Source organism: Fulmarus glacialis, unplaced genomic scaffold, assembly GCF_000690835.1.
Source record: "Fulmarus glacialis isolate BGI_N327 unplaced genomic scaffold, ASM69083v1 scaffold32322, whole genome shotgun sequence".
NCBI classification, from domain to species: Eukaryota; Metazoa; Chordata; class Aves; order Procellariiformes; family Procellariidae; genus Fulmarus; species Fulmarus glacialis.
The window spans coordinates 3,517-26,510 of NW_009197714.1; the positions used below are offsets into that span (position 1 = coordinate 3,517).

The 22,994-nt window shown below is 38.4% G+C and overlaps 1 protein-coding gene across 1 annotated transcript; it reads left to right on the top strand.

The window, feature by feature from the left end:
* Positions 1-1,186: 1,186 nt before the first annotated feature.
* On the top strand, positions 1,187-22,536 carry RNASET2 (ribonuclease T2). The gene is made up of 9 exons (XM_009572652.1): positions 1,187-1,275; positions 3,747-3,813; positions 9,696-9,751; positions 10,673-10,730; positions 11,538-11,608; positions 17,135-17,248; positions 19,483-19,528; positions 19,738-19,812; positions 22,345-22,536. Exons 1-9 carry the CDS (start codon positions 1,187-1,189, stop codon positions 22,534-22,536), a joined length of 768 nt encoding a protein of 255 aa, XP_009570947.1.
* The last annotated feature ends 458 nt before the right edge of the window (positions 22,537-22,994 follow it).

Below are 22,994 nucleotides of genomic sequence, written 5' to 3' on the forward strand. Positions count from 1 at the left end.
CCCTGGGCAGCCTGTTCCAAGGCCTGACCACTCTTTCAGTAAAGAAACTTTTCCTAATGTCCAATCTAAACCTCCCTTGGCGCAACTTGAGGCCATTTCCTCTCGTCCTGTTGCTAGTTACTTGGCAGAAGAGACCAACACTGAATTTCCTAAAGTTAGCCTTAATGGCTGAATCAGCAATGTCTTTACTGGTGTCAAAACAGGCTTTATTTGACTGTTACAAGAAATGGTTAATTTTAAAACCTTCATAGAAAAAAGGATATGGCTTGTTTAGTGAGCAATCTTAGAAGGGGCACATAGGTTACACACAGTGTCTTGTAGTACTTTTTTTAGGGTTCTCAAAATGAGAAAGTTGGAAATTAGGTTTGCTGAGGCGTTAATAATTGCATGTAAATACATGCATGTACATCTGTTTCTGGCATCTAGAAGGTAGCATTTGAAATGCTGTGAAATGGCTGGCAGATACAGGAGGCAGCTGGGGGTTTTTGACCTGTGCTAAGTGAAAGTCCTTCTGTTGGTGAAAGTTAAGTTGAATTGTTTTTTTTTTCTCCCCTGATTTCTAGGGTTCACAAGGTAATAGGCAGATCATGCATGGTTTTGTAGAGGCTGTCTCAGGTTTATAACAGGAACAGAAACTAATCTGGTTTTAGCAGTGATTTTTTTAACACCGGTTTAGTAGTCGAGCGGCATTTAGAGATAATGTCATCCTTGGACATCATACTTCACTTCCAGTGAGTTTCTAATATCAGCCTTGGTCAATCCAACATGAATATTCAATGTTAAGTTCAAACTTTCTTTAATTAATCACTTTGGGCATTTGAACTGACCACAAGTAGAGTCTTACATTACACGAAGTATGGTTGCATAGAAGATTTATGTATATCTATTTATTGGAAAGTGGCTCTATTGGGACTGTGTGCAAATAAAGAGGGGAAAAAAAGGAAACTATGATTTCATCCTTGATGCCATTAGTTTATGAAAATTAGCATACAAGCTGGGGAATCAGGCACAGCCTTGAAAGAGATCCTCATTTTACCTGTAGTTGTAAATCTAGTCTAGAGTTGATATTACCTGCTGTTTCTGACATAGTTGTGTTTTTCTGCATTTTAACACTGGCAATTTAGTGCATTGGATAAGTAACAGATTTCTTCTTTTAACACCTTTTTACAGCTATTTGATTAACAAAATGAAGCCTGCAAAGCTGCGCTATTGGATTCTGGGCTGGTTTTCTATGGCATTATGTTGTTGGTGTACTTCAAATAAATTCATTCAAAGGTAAGTTATGCTTTAAAAAGAAATCTCTCAGAGTTCTTTCTTAAGTGCAGAGCAGAATAGATTAACTTCTAATGAGTGTAAATTTTCTTATTTTATTATGTGCTGGTTTTGATGTGTTATTCTTCCTTTAGGTAACTGGTAAAATGAGGTATCTACATTAACTGGAGGAGTGGGGGTCATGCCTAAGAAAAGCTTTACACTTGTTAATGTGTCAGCGTGAAAAAAGAGGAAAACTTAAATTACATTCATTGCACTTAAAAACTTTGCAATCTTGCAAAAATCTTGCTCATCTTGCTCTTGAATTATTTAGACTTGTGATGTAGTAATGACAAAAATCAGAAATAATTTTGGAACCTATAACAAAAAACTGGAGTCATCCCTATGGGATGAATTGCACCAACTGTTACACTGTATACTTTTTTACATATCTCTTTTCTTGCTATTTTCTCAGTTGGTGGTTGTTGCACTTGGCAAAATCTCAGCTTGAATACCAATAGGCCATGGGGGAACCCATGCCCCAAATCACACCCTTCTAAAAGCTCAAATTCCTATTGCATTATATTAGGAAATAAACTTTTCTCCTTCCTTTCAATGTTTTGGCAAGAGAATGGTTAAGGGTGCTCAGTTCAGTGCTGAACTTCGTGTAATGGCTACATTGCAGCTGGTTGGTAGCTTAGACACTATGCTGAGGTTTCTCAAATTCCCAGGATTTGGTCTATGGCTGGGCCATCTTGGCGGCAGAGGCAGCTCTAGAGGCACAGTGCTGAACTGCACAGGGCAGGATAACTCGGGTGAAAAAAGGGGGAGATATCCCTGATTGAAAATGGCTTTCCTTGGATTCCATTTCTGAGCTTAAGTTTCTAAAACTTGCTCTGTTTAATAACCAAAATTTTGTGACCTATCATTAGCCAAAAGGTGTGTTCTAGGAGAACTTGTTTTGGCATGATTGTCATTGCAGAAGTTCAGCTGCTATTTCAAATACAGATGAAAGATGGTGTTTTTCTAAGCAAGGATTTTTTAAAGCGAGGAAACTAACTGCTCTACAATATTGGGGAATTCTTCTATTCAGGTTTCCACAGCAGCAGTAAAGACTAGTTAGAAGTGTTAATCGTTTGCATTGTGGCTATGCCTGATTTGTTCCAGAGCTATTCTGCTAAATTATTTAAAAACCACAGATACACGTGAATGCTTAACAGAAAATGTGGCCATTGCAAGCTAGCAAAACTAGAGGAAAAAATTGAGAAGTGGTGTAACATGGGAGCATCCCTACTTCCTCAGGTTGAGAATAATTAGCTTTATCTTTTTTTTTTTTTTAATATAACCTCTGGCAAGCACTAATGAAGGACATGTGGCTATTAGCTTCCAGAGAATAACAATTTATTTTGACAGTACTGCACATAGTGCTGTCAGTTTGAACAATTTACAGTTCTGTTTTTGTCGATTTTCCCACTTGCTGTTCTATTTAATCACTTAGTGTGGTTGTTTAATAGCTAAATATATCTGCTGTAGTGTCTTCTAGTTTATGCACAATAAGTCTGCTCCAAACCGTTGGAAAATGCCTCTGTAGTAGCGGCAAAGACATGATATGTCTTCCAACACTTTTTGTACAAAATTTTTAACCTTTTTTTTTCCCCTCTGCATAGGAGTAAGATAGTACTGATGCCTCTGTGAGTTACAGATCTCTCTATTCTAAGAGTCTTTGAAACGCAAGTGCTTTTGTAAAATATGGGATATTCATTCTTTAGTTCTTCCTTAGGTAACCTTAAGACTGTGTCACAGTTTGATTATTAAATGTTGTAAAAATTACTTAATTTGTAGTAAGCATTTTAAAAGCGTAGTGTTTGAATTAAATGTCTATAAAATTATAAAGTCAGCATTTTTGAGATTTATGGTTTTTTGCTTTACTTTTTATTCTGTTGTGGTTTTTTTTATCTCAAAGGTTGGAGACACTTGCAAGATCAAATTGCATCTCCTGCAATGTCAACTATATTGCTTGTGGTTATTTGTAGTCTTTATTTTTTAGAAGAGTAGTTACAAGAATGTTGTATACTTTCTAATTCTTTTTGATGGGTATATTAGTTGAAAAGAAGATTGTTAATATCCTAAACAAAGATATCTTATTTTTCTTTTATTGTTGTAAAAGCTTGCCACTAAGAACTCTCCTAAATATAAAACAGAACAATATGTTTCTTCGATATTTAAGAAATGGAAAGGATATGGAGATAGGATGCCAGGAGTGGAATTTGTTTAACAATGGGGGGGTATTAGCAGTTTTCTAAATACGTTGTTTCTATGTGATTTGTTAGTTTGGTCCTACTGTGTTTGGAGTTATCAAATATTGTGATAGAAGCTATGAACAGCAACCAGCTCTAAAATCAATGTGTTCTACTAGTAAGCATTGTGCTGATGGCTGAAGATGTTGCTCTTTTTAAAATGCTTGAGGAAAAATAGATTTGTCTGTCTTTCTCCAGTGACAACCACCCTCATACCTGGAAAAAGCTGATTCTTGCTCATCATTGGCCAGTGACTGTATGCAAGGTGAGATTTTTGTGTTTTGTTCTTTTTTATCCTGACAAAGGTAGCCTTGGACAATAAATGTTTGAAAACAGAATGAACTAAGCCCATCAAGCATTTAATCTTGCTTATGCCCTTATATCTTTGTAAAGGCTTTTGCTCATCTTGGTGCAACTTTTGCTACTTCCCCTGCACTCCAGAGTAGCAGTAAACAAGACAGGATTGTGGTGTGTTACAAATACAGTAGTCTATGTAGGACATACTGTACACTAAGCCTTAATTGCTTGTTATATATTTTGTGATGTTTTGTTAGTTGTAAACTTAATCCTAGACTTTCACCAGACTCTGTAAGGAGACTTGCCTGCCCTGTCTGACTGAACTGTCTACTTGTCTACTGCGCAAGTTTTAGCTTTGTAATGTTGGCTCCAGCGTTTTAATGATCAGTCATCAAATATGGATTCGGTCAGGAAAGAGAGAGCTATAAAGCTGTTACGGCAGGTGTCTCTGGGCATTTCTGGTTTTGAGTGGTGGGAACTAAAAATGAACCCAACCTTCCAACATATGTCTGTCAAAAGCACAGCTAAGAGGTATACTGCTTATGTCCCTTTTGCTATTAAATACCTACTACCATCTGATAAATTAACATTTTTCCTATGCTGGAAATACTCGAAGGCCTCTTCTCATACAGCTGAGTTAAAAATATGCTATGCTTCAGAATGGAAGACATGATCAGATTTACTGACACAAGTATGAAGACCCCTGTGGATAACAGAGAAGCTTCAGTTTTGGGCAAAGGCCTCTGGAGCCAAAAGGTTCTGATTCTGGGAGACTTAGGTTTATTTATTACAATATTAGAGTCTTATTTTTTGTGCTTTGAGTACTTTTTTATTTCTCATTTCTATTTCCAGAAATATGTATAAAAGCAGTAGCAGCAAAAGTCACATACTGCCTAAATTTCTGAGGAAAAGTAGATATACTTTACATTAGCTAAATGTGAAGGGGAAGTATCAGTAACAAAACTCAGATGTGTATGACTAGCTGAGACCAAGGAGTGGCCACTGTTCTGTTTCTGTTTGTTTGTCTGTTTTTGAGAGGGAATAAGGGCAGATTTGATGCAATTTGTGTCTGATTTTGTGTTGAGTAAACACCACTGTTACTGACTTCAAGCAGAGATGATGTTCAAGAGTTTGTAGTGCCTGGCATGAGTGGGTGTTAATAGTCAGTAGCAGTGCAAACCCTTGCATATGTGAATGAGAAGCAAACAATTGGGAGGAAAAAAAAAAACAAAATTGAAAAAAAACCACAAACCAACTAAACAAAAAACCCTACCAACCAGTTTTCCCACTGTATATTCATGCTGGCTACTACTCTTAATTCCAAGGGTAGTGCTATCGGTAAATTGACAAATAACCTTTATAAACTTACAGTGAAGTTGTAATGAATAATCAAAGATACTAAGCATCAGAAAATGTAGGCTTTCTTACACTTTGTTGATTTCCTTATGATCTTCTGTAGTAAGAGGTAGACAGAAGCATTCCAAAGGAGTGAAGAAAAAGTGAAATTAAAATCATATTAAGTGACTTTTTGCCCAGTTTCACATCACTGAGTCATATGAAGAAACAGAATCCCATCTGTACTCTCGTAACAGCTTTCTTTTTGCTAATGTTAACATAAGAGGAGTTCCCAGATTCAGCTGTGGGCTTTTTTTAAGTACATAGATGGTTCTGCATGTTCAGTGTATTTATATATGATTGCTATGTTATTTCAGGGAGGAAATATTTGTAATGTCATTCTTCAGTTTAAAACTGTTGACATAATGTTGAAAGGAAAAGCAGCTGGGTGAAGGAAACTGTAAAACTCATATCACTTATGTAAAAAAACCTTTGAGACACTACTTTGTGCAGGTACTTATTAGTTTATGCTTCCTGTATAAAGGACTCTGATTATAGACTACTTTGCTATATACTGTGTTCTTGATACGTGTGTGGATGACGTACATCTTAATTCCTACCCGTTTTGTGTATCTGTGTTCAAAAAGTTTTTCAGGCTTTTGAAGGCCTGAAGGGCCTTTTTTAGAATTTAGAGGGCACAGTTCAGCATGAGAGAAATTTGAGAATACATATCTAGCAGCTCTTCCTGTGCTTTAAACTGTATGTGTTCAGCTGGTGCTTTTTAATACTGAGTGTGATCAGCACAATTAAATGGAAAGTAAGTGTTTTGTAATCATATCTTCTAAGCTAACCTGTTAAAATAAAATAGTGAGTATCATGGAAGCAATAATGACCCCGGGACTTAACTACTGGCTGCTGTAGTGAAAGGGTGGAAGAGAGATGTTGTGCCTCATCATGTGATTAGAAATTCCAGTGCCATATAATTGACCTAAAGTGACTATGTCTTCTACAGAGATATCCAAGCTAAACTGACGGACCTGAAGTGATTATGAATTTAATGTTCCCTTAATAAATTGTGCCTGTGGTGCAATTTATTGAACTTCATGTGGCTAATTCATGTCACACTTAAACTTTCTGGTCACAAAATAATGTGAATCCTGTTAGGTGGATAGGAGCAACTGAAGGGCAAGAAGAGGGACTCTCCCCTCCCTTTTTATGGAGTTGTGAAGATCTTTAATTCAAGAACTTACAAAGAGAAATATAATTGCAGCTTTTGCATCTTGGAGATTGCAAAAAGAGAAAATCTTCTGTGGGTGTTCCCTTGTGAAATGGGGAAAATCCGATGCAAGTCTGTAGGCTATTCAGTTCCTCCTCTGTTCAGAATGAGAAAGATGATAAACACTGCTGTGATCTGCCTTTTACTGCACATATGTGCTGATCAAATGAAAGAGTCAAAGAAAGGACAACAGAATAGACTGGTGAGCAGAACAGTGTGAATTCAAGTTTGAATGCAGTGTTAAGCAGCAGATGAAATTTTTTTTTTTTATATGAGATAAAAGGTTTTCCTAATTTCAGGCTTTGGCCATAGTTTTATAGAAAAGGCTTAAAGGAAGAGTAGAAACACTATTTTCTTTTTTCTTTTTTTTTTTTTTGTAAAAATAGAAGTAGTCACATAATAGAGAAAGAATTAAAGTGACTAAGGTGAGGGCAGTATACTATTGTGATCTAGCATTAGATCAAAAAGTTCCTTAGATAAAGGGATACCTTTATTTCTTTGTTTGTATATTAAGCCAGGTGTGTCAAAGTGAGTCCAGCTCTTGACATATGCTATTTTGGAACAAAAGAAAGTTTTTTCCTAAATGCCTATGTAACTCACAAGGTAACTCTTAATCTATGCCTCCAACTTCTCTGTGAATAAGGTCTGGTTTAGATGTTTTTGTGGACCTTATCTTCTGTGAGGATAAACACATGAAAGGTTTTAGCTAATCAGCTCATGCTAGAGAGGTGTTCAACAAGAAGTAAATTTGTTATTTTCCTCCTCCCAACTTTTTTCAGCAACCTTTATAAATTTGGTTCATTTATTTATTGGTTTTGCCCCAGGAGGTGGGGGGAAGGAAGAAGGGGAATAATTACAGACTATCTGGGGGAGAGAAATGGAAGAGATGAACTCTCTCCACAGTTTCAAAAGCAAGGATTTTTCATAGCAGTTACAATGTTTCATTACAAAATAGCACTTAAAATTGATCTTAATTAAACAGATGGCCTACTTAAACAGGGTGGTTGAAAGGGGGAGCAGGATTAAATATTTCATTTCCCAGAAGCTGTCTTTTTATTTAAACTTGGGGTGTCTATATGTGATCCAGTAGCACTACCCCTCCGATGTACAAGGGATTTGTAACTTGGGCAGCTCTACAGGTAATGCTTCTGTGACAGTTTTATGGTGTTTCACTTTTTGGCATGTCAGAGGTAAAAGGAGCTCCCATGTTTCTAGCAGCTGCTGTTTGTCCGATGTCTTACTGTTACAAATAGGCTGATCTCTCTGCTGCAGCATTCCCTCTCAGCATGGTGGGTGCTGTAAAGGCTCTCTGGCACTTTTCTCAGTATTATAGGACATGTATGGTTAATTTGGATTGGTCTGATTGTCAGATCGCTTTAAAACATGAGGCAGCAATGTTCCTTTTTCAAATTAATCTAGATATAGAAAGCTTTCTGGGGTCCAGTGCCTACTTGAAAATACACATTTGTAACCGTTTCAAGTCAACGGTTGCCTGAGGTTAATTTAATCCTCCAGCAATGAGTATATGATGAACAGGAAGACAGGAAGGCTGGCAAGAAGTGTTTTTGCAGAAGCAGCAGGGGTACCCAGCTTCTCAGACTAGCGTTTGCTCATTTTGTGATATTGATTTAAAATGAACATTGGAAAAATACTATGGCTAGAATTAAAAAGGAGGATGAATGTACCTGGCCAAAGCATGCGAAGTGTGAACTAATGTGTTGTAGGTTGCATTGAACTCACAGTTCTGCCAGCACATGGTGTAACACCAAGAGTCTGATGAAATGTGTAGAAGAAACTACTAATAAGGTTAGTGCCATGACAGGGGAGAACTGATTCCAAATTTAAAATACTCTGGGCTTTCCTTTAGCACGTCTGAGAACTGCAGTTAAAGACTGCATAAGGAGCACGGTTGCACTGTTCTTGTTACCACCCTCGGTTGAGCAAGCTGGTTAGCTGTCAGGTTGTTTTTCAGGGCATGATGCATTAGCTGCTGGCTATTCCTTTGCTGTATTTTGGACTGGACAGCTGAACTCGTTCAGATCCACAAAGCCTGTGTCATGACAGGAGCAATATTGTTTAGGCGTTTACCGTGTGTGTTTGTGACAATATTCCTTTCAGGAAAAAAAGCTGTTGATGGGTTTACTTGTTTCTATTATTGGTGGCAAGAGAGAAGAGGAAGGAAATGGGCACAGAACAAGCAAGTCTTGCAGAGCTTGCAGTTTTGCTGCCACTGGCCTGCGGCATGTGGAAGGCAATTAGTGAGATTACAGGCATCTCTCTGCACTTCTCTACACTCTGCTCTTGCTCTGGCATTACATAAAAGGCATTGTGGCATAATTAAGACAGGATGCAGAGCTGATAAGGAAAGCTATTATTATGGGGAAAGAAAGTCTGAGGAGGTTGTTATTTAATGGAGAAAAGTATTTACTAAAAACAGCCGTAATTAGTAAGCAGAATAATCAGGGAAAATACAGTAATGGTATTCTGTGATGTGTGAACATGGATTTTTTTGGTTTTGTTCAGGAATATGTACTCTGCTCTAAACAATAATTAATGTCTAGGCTATTTCTCCTGCATTATCAAAAGTTTTGACTGGGGGCTTTTTTTTTTGTAGAAATGTATATAGTCTTTCCTCTTCTCTCCATTCCCTTGTCCCTCAAGTCAAAGTATTTAAAAAAAAAAAAAATTCTAACTGTTTTACTTGGAATAAGCAACATATTTCATCTCTTCTTTGTATTTTTCACTTTTAATAGAACAACAGAACTACTTCTGGATGCCTAAAGATGATTGGTTGCTTGTTTAATATTACAGTTTATGTTGACGTTTTTTATTTTAATGGCTCAGCACTCCTTGAAAAGATCTGATGATGAGAAAAACACAGAGAGCTGCCACCTGGAATATGCTAAATGCAGATTTAGCTCCATTCATTTAGCATGGATCAGGCTACTTTCTATTACCTCAGAACCTGTCCTCTGTCTTCTTTTCACACTGCCTGTTCAGGATGCCCCCTGACATTCACTTGATCTGCTTCAAAATTTTAATGCCAGTTGATCTCTAAGTGGCACATGATCCATGACAGCTTCAAGCAGCTGGAGTTCACCAGTTCCTAATTTGAGCAAGCAAAAGTTCTCATGTCTCACTAGAGCCTTGGACCACCAATGAATGAACTTTTGTATTTTCCTCTAAACCATTATCCCTGGACACATATAACAAATATTTTCTATTTTTGTTTTCCACAGATGAGTGCTAATGATTGTCAAGACCCTCCAGAGTACTGGACAATCCATGGACTGTGGTATGATCACAGAGTGTTTTTATTTCAGCCTGGAAAGGGAAAATCAAGTTTTGTACCAGGATGTTTAGTGGTTTTGTGGAGGGCTTAATCTGTCTGTTTTTATGATTCCTTGAAACAAAAGCCTTCATTTTGTTAGAAATCAAAACCCTATGGTTTGATATAAAACTGAAATACACTCTGTATCTCATGACTTAGAGTTCCTCTTGCCACATGAGCTTTTTGTTTATACATCTACTTGTAAGATCAGTAATGTTCTCAAACCGAAAGGGAAGTATAGTTTCCCCTCTTTTTTTTTTTTCCCCTCCCTGAGTACACAGAATTTGTTTATGTCTCGTGACTGCTTGTGGCTTTAAGTATCTTAACTCTGCACAAATATTGCAAAAGTACAGGAAAAACTAATTTGCTTCAAAGGAATCAGCTCACTGGAATTGGTGCCAATGGCAGCAATTCAAAGGTTTTCCTGACAAATACAGGGAAAAATTCAGTACAGGAGTTTGTTAAGCTGTTCATCCTGGAAAGGTGAACAGCATCATGTCTAGATTTCCAGTGAGTGTCTTGGTGATACTTGCAGATCATCACTTAGTGCAGTAGTTGAGGAGGTCAATGTCATTAGTGACGACGACACATGCAAGAGCCTTCCATATCATTTAGTACCCCTGTCTGTCTTTTAGACAGGGTGAGAGGGACTGGAGGGCCTAATGAAGAGCCTCTGCACGGGAAATGTTTTGGCCATAATTAATGTCTTGAATTTTTACTTCTAAAACACTGTAGATGCTGATGGGTTACTTGCATTTTTAAATAAAATCTCTAGCTATAATCTTACATATTTAAAATTCAGGCTAATGATACAGAATAGAATGCTGTTAGTTGCCTTTAGTGAGTTAGGAGACATCTTTTTTCACTTTTATTTTGCTTTCCTAGGCCTGACAAAACTGAAGAGTGTAATAGGACGTGGCATTTCAATGTTACCGAGATTAAGGTATTTATTTAAAACAAAAACAGTCGTACCAAACAGAGCTGAGTGCAATTACTTTTGCACATCTTATATGCAAAATCTGTAGCTTGTAATGTAACACTCTTAATGTTTGCTGAGAGGTATGTTTTTAAGGACTCCAGAAATTCATTAGGTGCTTCTGGTACTACTTGAAGTTGCAGTGCTTGTGATCATTAGCAGCTGTTCCTACTTGATTTTGTAGACATGCAGTTTGACTCATTCAGCCACATCCTCCTTAAAAAAATCTAGATAACATAGGTGGTGGATCTGCAGTGGCAAAATGTACTGAAAAAGAGGTTACAGTCAGTCCATGTTCTCTCTTCCATTTTCTACTGCAAAGCCAGAACACAGAAAATAAAGGAGTTCACAGTACATTTTTCTGTGTATTTTCTCCCAGGGTATTAGTCCTTTTTTATTCTTTTTTTAATTAAAAAAATTTCCATATTTCATTCAAATGTGTTGTCAGCGGGGATAGGAGCCTTGAGCCGACAAATGTGAAAAGCTGCATGATTGAACAACTTCTGCAGGGGCAGTTGAAGGAAAATCTTACTTTGGGACAGTGTGTCAGTATTAGAACACTCAGATATTTAGATAGTTGCATCTACCTGTTACCTCCAACAACAGCGTTTTCAGAATATGGGGGGGAAAAGACTTTTTCTGCAAGTAAGTGTTTCAGTTGGGGATGTTGAAAGATGAGGCTTCAGTTTTAGAAAATGTATCAACGTATGTAGGTGGTGTAAGAAATAGCTTTTCCACGCTGTAGGTGCATTTATTAATTGTGATTATTTTTAGGATCTCATGTCAGACATGAGACAGTATTGGCCTGATGTGCTTCATTCATCTCTGAATCGCACCCAGTTCTGGTGAGTACAAGAAAACCTGAAGTATTTTGGATATTATTTTATAAAAAAGATCTGTCTGAGTTAGTAGTTCTTCAGGTGAGATACAGTGCATGAGAAGCAGTGTCCAGGAGGCCACTGAAAGCAGTGTGTCTTGTCAGTCTCATTAAATCTGTTTTCTTGTTAGAGCACATGCAGGATGCAGCTGTTGAAGAGAGGGCTATAGCAGAGGTTTTGGAGAAATGAAACTTAGTGAGAGAGAGGGAGAGAGAAAGAACTTGTTCCTCCCTTTGCCCCCAGGGAGGAGAAACAGCTGCTGTTGACACATTAAATCTGAATAGCAGTAGCACGCCTGGGATGTCACAGCTAGCTGCAAGAGCAGCTTCCAGGCCTCTTTTCCTAGCTAGCTTCACTGTGTTGCTGGCTTTGAGAGACCTTTCCTTTTGGGCTTTCTCACTGAGGAAGAAATGGAAAAATAGGATGCATTGGATCATCCTAGCCACTTGAATTCTAAAAAGAATTCTCTCTTTTTACTTACTTTCCTAGCAGCCTAAAATGAGATCCGGGAATTTATTTAGAGATCAACCTACTTGGCTCATAGGAAGGGAGAAAGATTTTGATCTCTCCTGACAACAGTACTGTTCTCCTCCTCCTCCATGTTTCTCTTTGCTTCTGAATAATCAGACACTTGGACCAAAGAGCGGTATGGGTGCTATTTGAGTTTGCACAGGCTTCAGTACAAGTGCATTATTTTAAACTGAAATCAGTGGCCATTCAAGTTAATTTGCTGAGTCATGAGCTGCATCAGCCAAGGTATGGATATGCAGTTTGTTCTTCCAGATCTACAGTGAAAGCAGTAACATCAAATAAGAAGCAGAGCACATAGCTAGAGGCAGTAGCATTTAAAGCCATCTCAACTATAAGTGCCCATAAGTTTTCCTTTGGATTGGATGTCTCCTTCCTCCCTGTGTCACAAGGGAAAAGCTTTGAAGGGAATGTGCATCTCTTTTAATCTTGTCCTTGCTCTACAGAAGACACTTGTCCTCAGAGTTTATCTTATGGCAACCTGAACTTGTAACTGTCAAATGTGGTGGTGTCACTTTTTCCTCCCTCCACTCCTCTGTTCTTGCACTGTGCTGGGGAGAGCATGACTGCTTCTTTCTGTGGTAGCACAAGTTTATGCCACCTTAAACTGTTCTTGGAATTACAATAAGAAAAATGTGTCTTAAATCTAGCACCTCCCATGCCCTGACCACCTACCTGTTCATAAAAACAGGTGCATACCAGTCCTTATTTTACTAATAGATATTTTGGTAGGCAGCAGGTGTGAACAGATACAATCAAAACCTTTTCCCTTTCAGTTCAAGGCTAGCAAATAGCACTTATTTCAATACCTGGAAATATAATTAGAAATATCATAAAAGCAATACAAAAGTCAGGTTATAACACTGTGAGTAATATTTCGATTGACAGAGAAATTCACTCCCTTTCAATAAGGTGACAAATGCACTGTAATTGGCAGCTCTAATTGCAGATTTTGTAAATGCAAGCTTTTAAGCCAACTGAAAGCCAGTAAGATCCCGTTGTATGTCTCCCTTCAGTTAAAACACTGTATTTACTGCAAAATTTAAAAAAAAAAAAAAAATCTCTATAGTGTAAAAATCCCAATACAGCAGAAGTAAGAATCTGAAAGTAAAACTGACTATTCACAATTTTCATTGTTGTAGACTAAAGGCATCTTAATTGGATAAAGAACATGAGCAGTGACCAGCAAAATGGATATTAAATATCTTAGAATATCACATCAGGGTTTTTCCAGGATGGCTATAATTGTAGTATGTTTCTTCCTGGCGTTACCTCTAACCGTAGCCATGGCTTAAAAGGGGAGGTAAGAAATCTTCCTGGTGATTTTAGGATGGCTGCAGGTGCTTCTGTAAAGGTAATTGCACATCTCTATTCACCTTTTTAACTTATGAACTGTGACAATTGCCACCCAAGAGTTTGAACTGGACAGGGTAGAATGCCTTAATACAGAACAAAGGGTTATGTGTGCTTTGTGTCTCAAAATTTATTAACTGAAACCATCCCATTTTTAGTAGATGATAATTTTTTGGACCAAATAAAAATTTCTAGACCAAGAGAATTCCCTTCAGGATCAGTTTATGCAATATGATACAGAAGAAGGAATCAGTGAATCAGCCTATGGGACAGCTGGATGTCTCTAATCTTCTACATTTTGTGGGCAGCACTTGCAGCTGTGCTTTACAGACCTTCTTTGTTCCTACCCTAATAATGAGCCAGTCTTCGAGTGGGGTGGTTTCTATAATCCTTGGACCCACCTGATATACTCCTGACTTTGTCTGTCACATCTGCGTGACTTTGTGCTTGGGGAAACTCTGTCCTTGTTGTACATAACAGGAAGCAAGATCTCTTTTGAGGTTCAGCTTCTTTTCCACACTGTTGAGTTGTATCAATTTCATTCCTTTGCATGTCTGCAGCCCCCTAAGTCTTCATTTGTAGGACTTAGCTTTGAGGTATGCAAGTGTAGCATTTATTCTTAACAGCACTAGAAAATGGTGGAGAAGGGCAAGTTATACAGTGGAACCCAATCTAGTGCTGTAAGCCCCACTGCTGTGTGCCTGCCAAAGTACTTGTGTCCTACAAGGAGGAAGAAGTGTTCAGCCAAGTTCTTGACAGCTAGCATGTGTGTTCTGTGCTACTGCCTAGCTCATGGGTATGAGAGGTACAGAAGGATGGGCGGCCTTCACGAATACAGGCAGCTATATTTTGTATCCACACGCCACCCAGCTGTGAGCTGAGGCTCAAGTAGGATTACCTTGTCTTATTGTGGTCTATGTGAAGGATAATGTGTCTCAGTGGATAACATTGAGACATTAATTCTTTTGATTTCTAAACAAATTATTATTCCCTGGTACCTGCAGCTCCTTCATTTTCCTAACTGCTTTAGTTAGCATTTAAATGGAAGAGGTGAAGGCAAAATTTCATATGCCTGTGCTGAATGGTCAGAATTAGCTGTATCTGCATCATTTTTGGTTTTTTTCACATGGCTATGCTGCAAAATAAAGTAACACTGTCAAGAGTGTCATCTTGAAGTTTTGGTAATTGTTTTGTAGTGACTCTAAAGTAGCTCTCCATTCTGGAAGCTCACAGGACTGATTAAAAAACTTGGGCCTGGTATATTCTTGGCTTGCTGCAGCTGATGATGCAGGGGCACTGTCTGTGGGTTGCCTTGTGTATTTTCACTTGGGATCGCCACGGCCCTATTGCCTGGTACCTGTGATCAGTGCAAACTGGACCAAACCACTCCAATAACAGTTCCATGTTAGCAATAATATGCTTCTTGAGCACCATCAGATCTTTGGCCTTCTTTCTGCCTCCTTTCTGGAAACAGCAGGACACTTAAATACAAGTACTACTGAAAGCCTTCAAAAGACAGGCACAACACTTTACCATTAGTTTTACACACATGCATGTGTATATTCTCTGAAGAAAAAACGTCATTCTACGTGCAAAGCCTTGCTTCCAGCTTTCTGCTGTTCCAATAGCCCTTTGGATTTGACTATTGTCTGCTTCTGGTCCAAGCTAACTGCTCAATATCTCTTGCTAAATTTACCCCTAAAAGAGCTTCCATTTTCTTTAAAACTGGTCTCCTTTCTCATCAGTAATTTCAAATCCTTTGTCAGGAAATCTGCTCTTTGGCCAATGTAAAGTGGAATCCTCCAGGCAGTAAACAGTTCATTTGACACGCAGTCGAGTTGAGTGTTACAGCTGACATGAGAACTCTCTACAAGGCTAAATTTGGGAACGTATACTGAAAATATTCTGGTAATGCATCTTCTTCCCTGCCTCAAATTTCTTGATGCCACAGTTGCTTTTTTCATTCTCTGTTTAGAAGTAGTGTACAAATTTCTCTAGATACAAACATAACTTCTTTTAAAGTGCTTTTATTCCTTAAGAAAAATCTGAAGTTCTTAATATGAATGGACAATTCAAAGGCAGGCTTTCAAGTGAATAATAGTTGTTCTTGTGCTTCTCTGCTTTTCCATGAGGTACTTAAGGCATCATAAAGTCAGGGAGTGGTATGGTAGTGGCAGGAATTTGTGATTAGATAACTTCTTGTGGACATCTGCTGAATTGATACCTGTTTAATACAAGTGGCTCATGAAAATTTGAAAAGAAAGAAGAAAAAAAAAGACACTGCCACCCCCCCAAATCTGCAGGTGGTCTCATTAAAGATTATACTGTTTAGTCTTTCAATAGATTTTAGAATTGACAGGAATCTGTTTTGAGCTTTGCCCCATTTTTTGTCCTATTCGAGTTTGTCTGCCATAAAATTGCAAGAATTGCTTTCTTTTGCACTCTGTTCCGTGGTATTGGAAGACTTGATGGTGGAATAGAAGCAAGACGTGAGAGCAGGCCTATGAAAATACTGCCACAGGCCAAAGTAAAAGTTGAGGCAACAGTCTTAGCAGCTTGTGCAGTTTCACTGTTCCACCCAAAATAAGGGTTAATCTCTTCAGTTCTGAAAAATTTTAAGTGCTTTGAAAGTACATTTAGCATAGAAGACTCCACTAAAACTTACACAAAGTTCAGAAATACATATTTTCTAGGCAAATTCTTACTGTTCTGACCTCCAAACATCTCTTTGTAATACACTGAGAGACCTTGGTATCATACATATTTACTTCATAAATTCCTTCATTTAATTATTTCAAAAACAAGCTGATTCAAAGGAGAGAGCACTAAAAAAACCCAAACACCGAAACTGTTTGGGCTAACTTAATCTAAACAAACACCCGAACAGCGCTTTTGGCTTGATAAAGTTTTGTCACACTCTTGTGACACAAAGTTCTCTTAGTCAGCTTTGGAATGAAGTAATGGTTTATTCCACATTGGTATCTATCTTACCTCTTCACCTTGCAATGTCCAATCTTAAAAAGATAGCTGATGGGGGCCTGGGGCGGGGAGGGGAGAAGAGTGTTATCCTTTTGGTGGGATAACAAGTGAAGGGCTGAACTATAAATGATTTTTCCACAAATTCATACACATAATTTATAGGAAAACAGGATACTGATTCTGAATGTCCTAGGTCCATATTAATACCCAAACCATTAAACCATCCTCTCCTTTATCTTCTACAGCTCTTACATTAATTTGAAAAGTCTCTCTTTTGCAGCTGTCGATGTTAAGGATAACTCATCTATATATTTTTAACACAACTGAAAGAATTTTTCTTAGTCTGATGTTACAAACCATGATGAGGACTTCTTGGGCTTCTTCCTTGCTCTCTGATAGGTCTAAAATCTCTTTGTAAATGATTCTACTAAAAAAAATATACAGATGTTGCTGTAATTGAAATGGTGGGGGTGATTTTTCTTGGTTTTGTTTTTCGCACGTGCAGTATTTTTTGCGTGCAGTGTCCTACTTCACACATTCAGATACTTGATTTAAGTATATTAGCTAGCTTGTGCAGCACATATATCTGCAAATAATGTTTTCTAAAACTTAAATTTTGCTTTTCTTCTATAGGAAACATGAGTGGGAAAAACATGGCACTTGTGCAGCCACGCTTCAGGTCCTCAATTCTCAGAAGAAATACTTCGGTAAAGCCTTAGAACTCTACCAGCACATTGATCTTAACAGGTATGTAAATGAACTCGGTGGTCTGCCTCTTATTTCAAACAGTTTCTAAAAGTTTTATATCTAGCCTAAAAAAAAGTCTAAAAATCTGATGGCAGAGGGGAAGTGAGTTCAGAGGAAGGGTTGTCTACTCTGAGAAGCTTGTCTCGCGTCACTTCAGAGTCTAGAAAGCCAGCAGCATTCTTCACAGCATCATTTTAGACAATGTGAGCCAGTAAATTTTGAGAAGCTGTATCTGTTATATCTCGCTACCAAAAGCTATGGTATCTGCAAACTTCTAAATCAAGTGACAAAAAACCCTAAAATCCTGAGTCCTACCGAGGCCCAAACACTTGTTTTTAGAAAAGACAATGCTCTGCTCAGAGGAAGGGACAAGCTGCAGGCCAAATCGTGCAGAACATCCTGGGAGAAGGCTGAGAGGTAACAGGAAGAGAGGATGTCCTGAAGGGCGGTGTTCAGTCGCTGCAGGCAGCCCCCTGCTGTCCTTTCAAACAACCCTGATGTGAGACTCTTGCTTTGTCCTACGGGCTGATTCCTCCTCATGGTTCCAAAGCACTGGCCATTCTAGATACAAAATCTTGATGGGAGTTGTGGCTTGTCCAAGCACTGTACATATACGTTCTGGCTGCAGGTGAATGCCAGAAGGCCAGAGTCCTTTCCTGATCAGTGCTTGATACAGGTGGGAGAATGTTTGACTTGGATTTGTTGACCGTGAATTGTCTCTCCGTATAAGGCAACAGTATTTGAGAGAAGAAATAAGTTCTTTTGTATCTAGAAACATATCTTTTTTTAAAAAAAAAAAAAAAAAAAAAAATCATGTTCATATTCTGTCAGTGTCTTGTCCAAGCAATCTCCTAAAAAAGTCTCACTCACTTTGTATATGCACAAAAGAAATACGTCTTTCTCCCATCTGCCTCCTATTTTTGTAGGTTTCTTGTAAAACTTAATCAGATTTTTCTAGGCACAGTGCTTAAGAGCATGTCATATTTATGTTAAAATTAATAATATCTGATAAGTCAATTGCCTAAGTAGCTGTGATGGCGTGACTAAAATATTTTACAGATGGCACAGTGACCGATTATGTGACTCTATATCAGCATGTCTAACACCGAAAAAAAATAGAGACTGAAACATGTTGAAATTAATTGATCAGAGCATATTCTCCCTTGTAAAAATGAACATAATTAAATTAATCTTTACTGAAAAGAACATAGACTGCTCATGTTCTCATTGTACTTCATTTATACTTGAATGAGAAAAAGTAGTGTTAGTGATTAAAAGATTGTTTCCAAAAGGGAAATTATTAAAAAGAGGACATCATGCGTGCTTCTGTAAGAATAACAGAACATCATCTATTTTATTGGCCTCCTTATATTCAGTGTCAGATGACTGTGACGAACAGCTAGACCTTTAGTCAACTGGGTTAAATCTCCCCTGTGCAGAACCTGACCTTGGAAGGGTTGAGCATTATCAGCACTCACGAATTACTCATCACTGCGAGATGCTGAACCTTCCCACTCCTTACAGAAGAAGCTGGGACTTAAAGGTTCGGCACCTGTTGGGTCCTGAGTCTGGTTGTCAACTTGGAAGTGTGGACTTCCCTCAGGACTGTATCTAAAGAAAGGGGTATTAGGCTAGAGGTTCTTGAGAGTTACCTTGTTTCTCTTACGTGAACAACCTTTCCTCTTCAGAAACATACGCATTAGGAAACGTTCCTGCCCTGACGCTGGTGTTGATCCAGATCCACGCACCGTGTCCCTCTCCCAGTGTGCTGTGCGCCTCCCGCCCCAGCAAGCCCAGCCTGTGTTAGAACGTGAGGGTGCCTAGAGCAGCCTCACAAGCCTGCCTCCATCCCCTCCCAGTGGCCGGGGCACAGGGGTATGGCTCAAGGCAGGGGAAAGGAGGCAATTAAGCTGCATGCCCTACCTGGCACTCAATGGAGCATTGTGAAGGTCCAACAAGTAACAGTAATGTTGCCCTTTCCCCTAGCCGTGTCTGAAGGCTTGACTCTCCCAGCTCCTCAGATGAAGGTCTTCCTGACCCTGCCGAGTTGGATGGGAAGTGGCCTTTCAGAAAAGGGGAACCTTTCCTCGGCCTGGCAGAGGATGGAAGACAAGTTTCCCTTGCTCCCCATCGCTGTAATGCTTGCCAAGTTCTCACTAAGATTATCTGTTTACCTAATGATTATGAAGTTATGTTTGCAGGAACCATGGAAAAATGTTTTATGTTTGTTTCAGTTGTCTCCTGAAAGCCGGGATAAAGCCAAGCAGTTCATATTACCAGGTAAGAGGCAATCTTTTGTAAAACAAAACCATGTGCGTGTACATTTTTTCAGCAGAAAAAATTTCTAGAGAATAAGTGATCTTTTTTTAATTGTATAGTTCTTTAAGGTTGTGCTTTATCTAAAAGTTTTTATGAACTTAACAAGTGTGGGAGCTGTTGGAAGATGTGCTAGTGACTTATTAATTTATATAAGCTTTTTAATTTTTCAGATGACTGCCATAAAGGAAGCTCTTACAACATTTTATGGTGTAACGCCAAAGATCCAATGTCTTCCTCCAGAAGAGGTAAAAACCCCAAACAGTCACATGCTCCCCAAACCAAAAAAAAACAAACAAAAAATCAACCACAAAAAACCAACAACTTTTTTATTTTTTTAAAAAGAGCACTTTTTAATCAAAAAAACAAAAGCAAAAATAGAGTGAAAAATCTTCAGCATGGTGAAACTTAGGTCTGGGTGTTCCTTGTGTATACAGCTCTTTGCAGATTAGATATTGCTCAATTCTTGGAGTTGAGTTCATAAAAACATTGCTTACGTATTGGCACCATGGAGTTCAGCTTATGTTACTGTTGCCACAGCCTTTTTTTGGTACAGAAATATTGTTAGTGGAGGAAGTGTCCGTTCTTTACCTAGTAACTTTGCTGTCAGTATACTTACCCAGAAAGTGGGAGCACTGGGTTTTAAAGGTCTCTTTGTCTTAAGAGATTTGAACCTGCATCTCTTGCATGAATGCTGTAACCACCACGCTAGAGGTCATGCTGTAGCTGAGTACTTTCCACTCCTCCTGCTAAAGGTTAACTGCCATATAGCAAATTACCAGAACCAACAAGAGTGAGCTGAATAGAGCCAGTGACTGTTGGCCTTGACAGGGGTACTGCCTGTCAACAGCAGTCTTCCCTTCACTGTGCATGGCTCATGTGTTCTGTATGAAGAAGTTACTGAATGGACAGAATCCTTCAGAAATAAAGAAGCTCAGAGGCTTGTCTCTGAGGTTGTTCTCAAAAGCCCGTACCTAAAGAGGTACAAAAAGGCATTTTGAGCTTCACTGTGGTTCAGGATGACTATAGTCTTTCCTTTCAACGCAACAGTCTCTAAAATTTTCATTTCTTTCTACTTTTCCTGGCCAACGATTGTACTGTGAATCGCGATGCAGTAGAGAATGTGGTACACAGAGGTAGTGTGCTGTAGCGTAAAATACAGGTCACCATGTCTGAACCAAAAATGCCGTTGAAGGAACAGAATAGTATTCTGAACAATTACATGGGTAGGCTGCATAGCTGTTTCTTTTCTTTTTCAGCCAGGTTATTCTGCTTTTAGTCAAAAAGAAAACAAAAAAACAAACCCACAAGATATTTTTCCCTCTTACAAGTGGTTCCTTATTATCTCAGCTTGATAAAAATGGTTTACTACAAAACACTTGGCAGAGTTATTGCCCATACACAGATGACAATTTTATGAAAACTTGCCAAGATACAGTTGCTGTTGGAGTTTAATACCTTGTGTGTTGCCAGCTCACTTGCTTTACTAGTGCTCTGAGGTTTTTATACTCGGATGTTTCTTCACGTGAAAAAGAATTCTAGGCTACAATATTTTTAAAATGTATTTTTAAGTTACTTTAAGCAACAAAGGAATATGAGTTGAATGGAGGTTGCACACTCACCCACCTCTTGATGTTGAAGAAATACAAAGCTAACAGAAACCCCAATTTCTAGCTCTGTTCACTATAGTTCTGCCATTGCTTTTAGTACAATTGAGATACTGCTCAAATTATGTGAAAGTAATTTACAGCTTGAGTCTCCTGTGCTTAACAGCTGAAGCTAATGGGTAATAGAAAGGAAAAAGTACACCCCAGTTATTTAAAGATAGCCCTTTTCAGACTTTCAGCCCTGTTGATGCCTCAAGTGCATTATGGAGGGACTTTGATGTTTAAAATGTACTACATATTTGCTGTGTTCTTAGTTTCTTTAAAAAAAACCCCAAAAACAAAACAAAAAAAACCCTAAAAAACCCCACAACAACAAAAAACCCAAAACGAAACAAACAAACAAAAAAACCACAACCAAAAAAATCCCCCAAAACCAAACCAAAGCAACAGCAAAAAAAAAAAAAACCACTACAGTTACTTTTGTCTTGTACATATACTTTTGTCCTGCTTAGTGGTTTCAAAACCAATTTTTTTCCACATGCACTTTGTTGCACCGGAGCATTTTGGGGGATTTTTGTATAATCATCTTCCCCACATTGAAAGGCTTCCATGCCTGCCTGCCTTATTCGTGGCCAATATTTTTCTTCCTAGTCTGTCCTGTAGTCCAAAAATGACATTTCTGCTACTTTTGACAGCTTGCTTCTGTATTCTTTTCAGTAAAAGTTTCTTTTCTCCTTTTTGGAGAATTTTCTTTGCCTCAATTCCCATCCTGCTACAAAAGAGTTGTGAAAGGTGGCTTTCAGGTCACACATACCCTTAAATATTCACAGAGTTCAGCCAGAGCTTATCATTAAGGTGAACACATTGGTGAACAGATGCTAAGATAATCTGCATCACAGCATTTCATAATGAGACTTACTAGTTAGGCAGATTCCCCAAATTGTTACTGAATTATGTTGTTGGAATGCATTTCCTTGTCTGCTTGTGCCTTAAAGACAAGTATGTACTGTAAGGTGTTCAGAGTGGATGCTTCTGGTACCTGTCTCCTTCACGTTTTTCAAGTGGCAAATATACAAATAAGCACTACTGTATTCTATAGATAAGGCAATATATTTGAAGAATTGATTTATTTTTTTCTCCCCATCAAGCTGATCTCATCCCTCATGTTTCTAGGGTGAAAAAGCACAAACAATTGGTCAGATTGAATTCTGCTTCAGCAAAGAACTGCAGCTGAGGAACTGCACGGCGCTGAAGGGTGAATCTGACCCAATGCAGGCTGACTTGAAGCTTGGAACTGAGGAGTTGTCTGTCTGCAGTGATACTCTCCCAACCTATTATCCTTCACAGGTCCAAGATCACAAATGAAGCCATAAGAGTTTGAAAGACTTTTTAAACAGCAACAAAAACCAAACCCTTAAACATTATACCTTGGAAAGCAGTCTTGACTTAACAATATTACAAAGCCTTGTCCATATCACAGGCATGCTGTGAAGATTTCTGCTGGAAAACATGCTTCTTTTGCCATTAAAGGAGAACGGTCCACATTCTACTATCAGTTACACAGGCTGAAGTATTGAATTGTGGCTCTGATATTGATGGGATCAGAATCTGATTTACTTTGCCTGGACTTTTTCGCTTGCTTATGGTTTGAATCAATGTTCAGAAGAGAACTGTGACTTCCTAGTTGCACTTGCAGTTAAGTCTGTGACTTCAGCCACTTTTGGTTTTTGGCAGTGAGTTGGGGAAATTGAGTCATTCTTTGTTTTGAAAGGATGCTTGTCTCTCTGAGATGAGACGACAATTTCTTGAGAAGAAAATACTGT

Coding starts and splice junctions, on each gene's coding strand:
- RNASET2 (XM_009572652.1), top strand. CDS start 1,187: ATGAAGCCTGCAAAGCTGCGCTATTGGATTCTGGGCTGGTTTTCTATG. Junction 9,752..10,672: donor TGGACAATCCATGGACTGTG/GTATGATCACAG, acceptor TTGCTTTCCTAG/GCCTGACAAAACTGAAGAGT. Junction 11,609..17,134: donor CTGAATCGCACCCAGTTCTG/GTGAGTACAAGA, acceptor TTTCTTCTATAG/GAAACATGAGTGGGAAAAAC.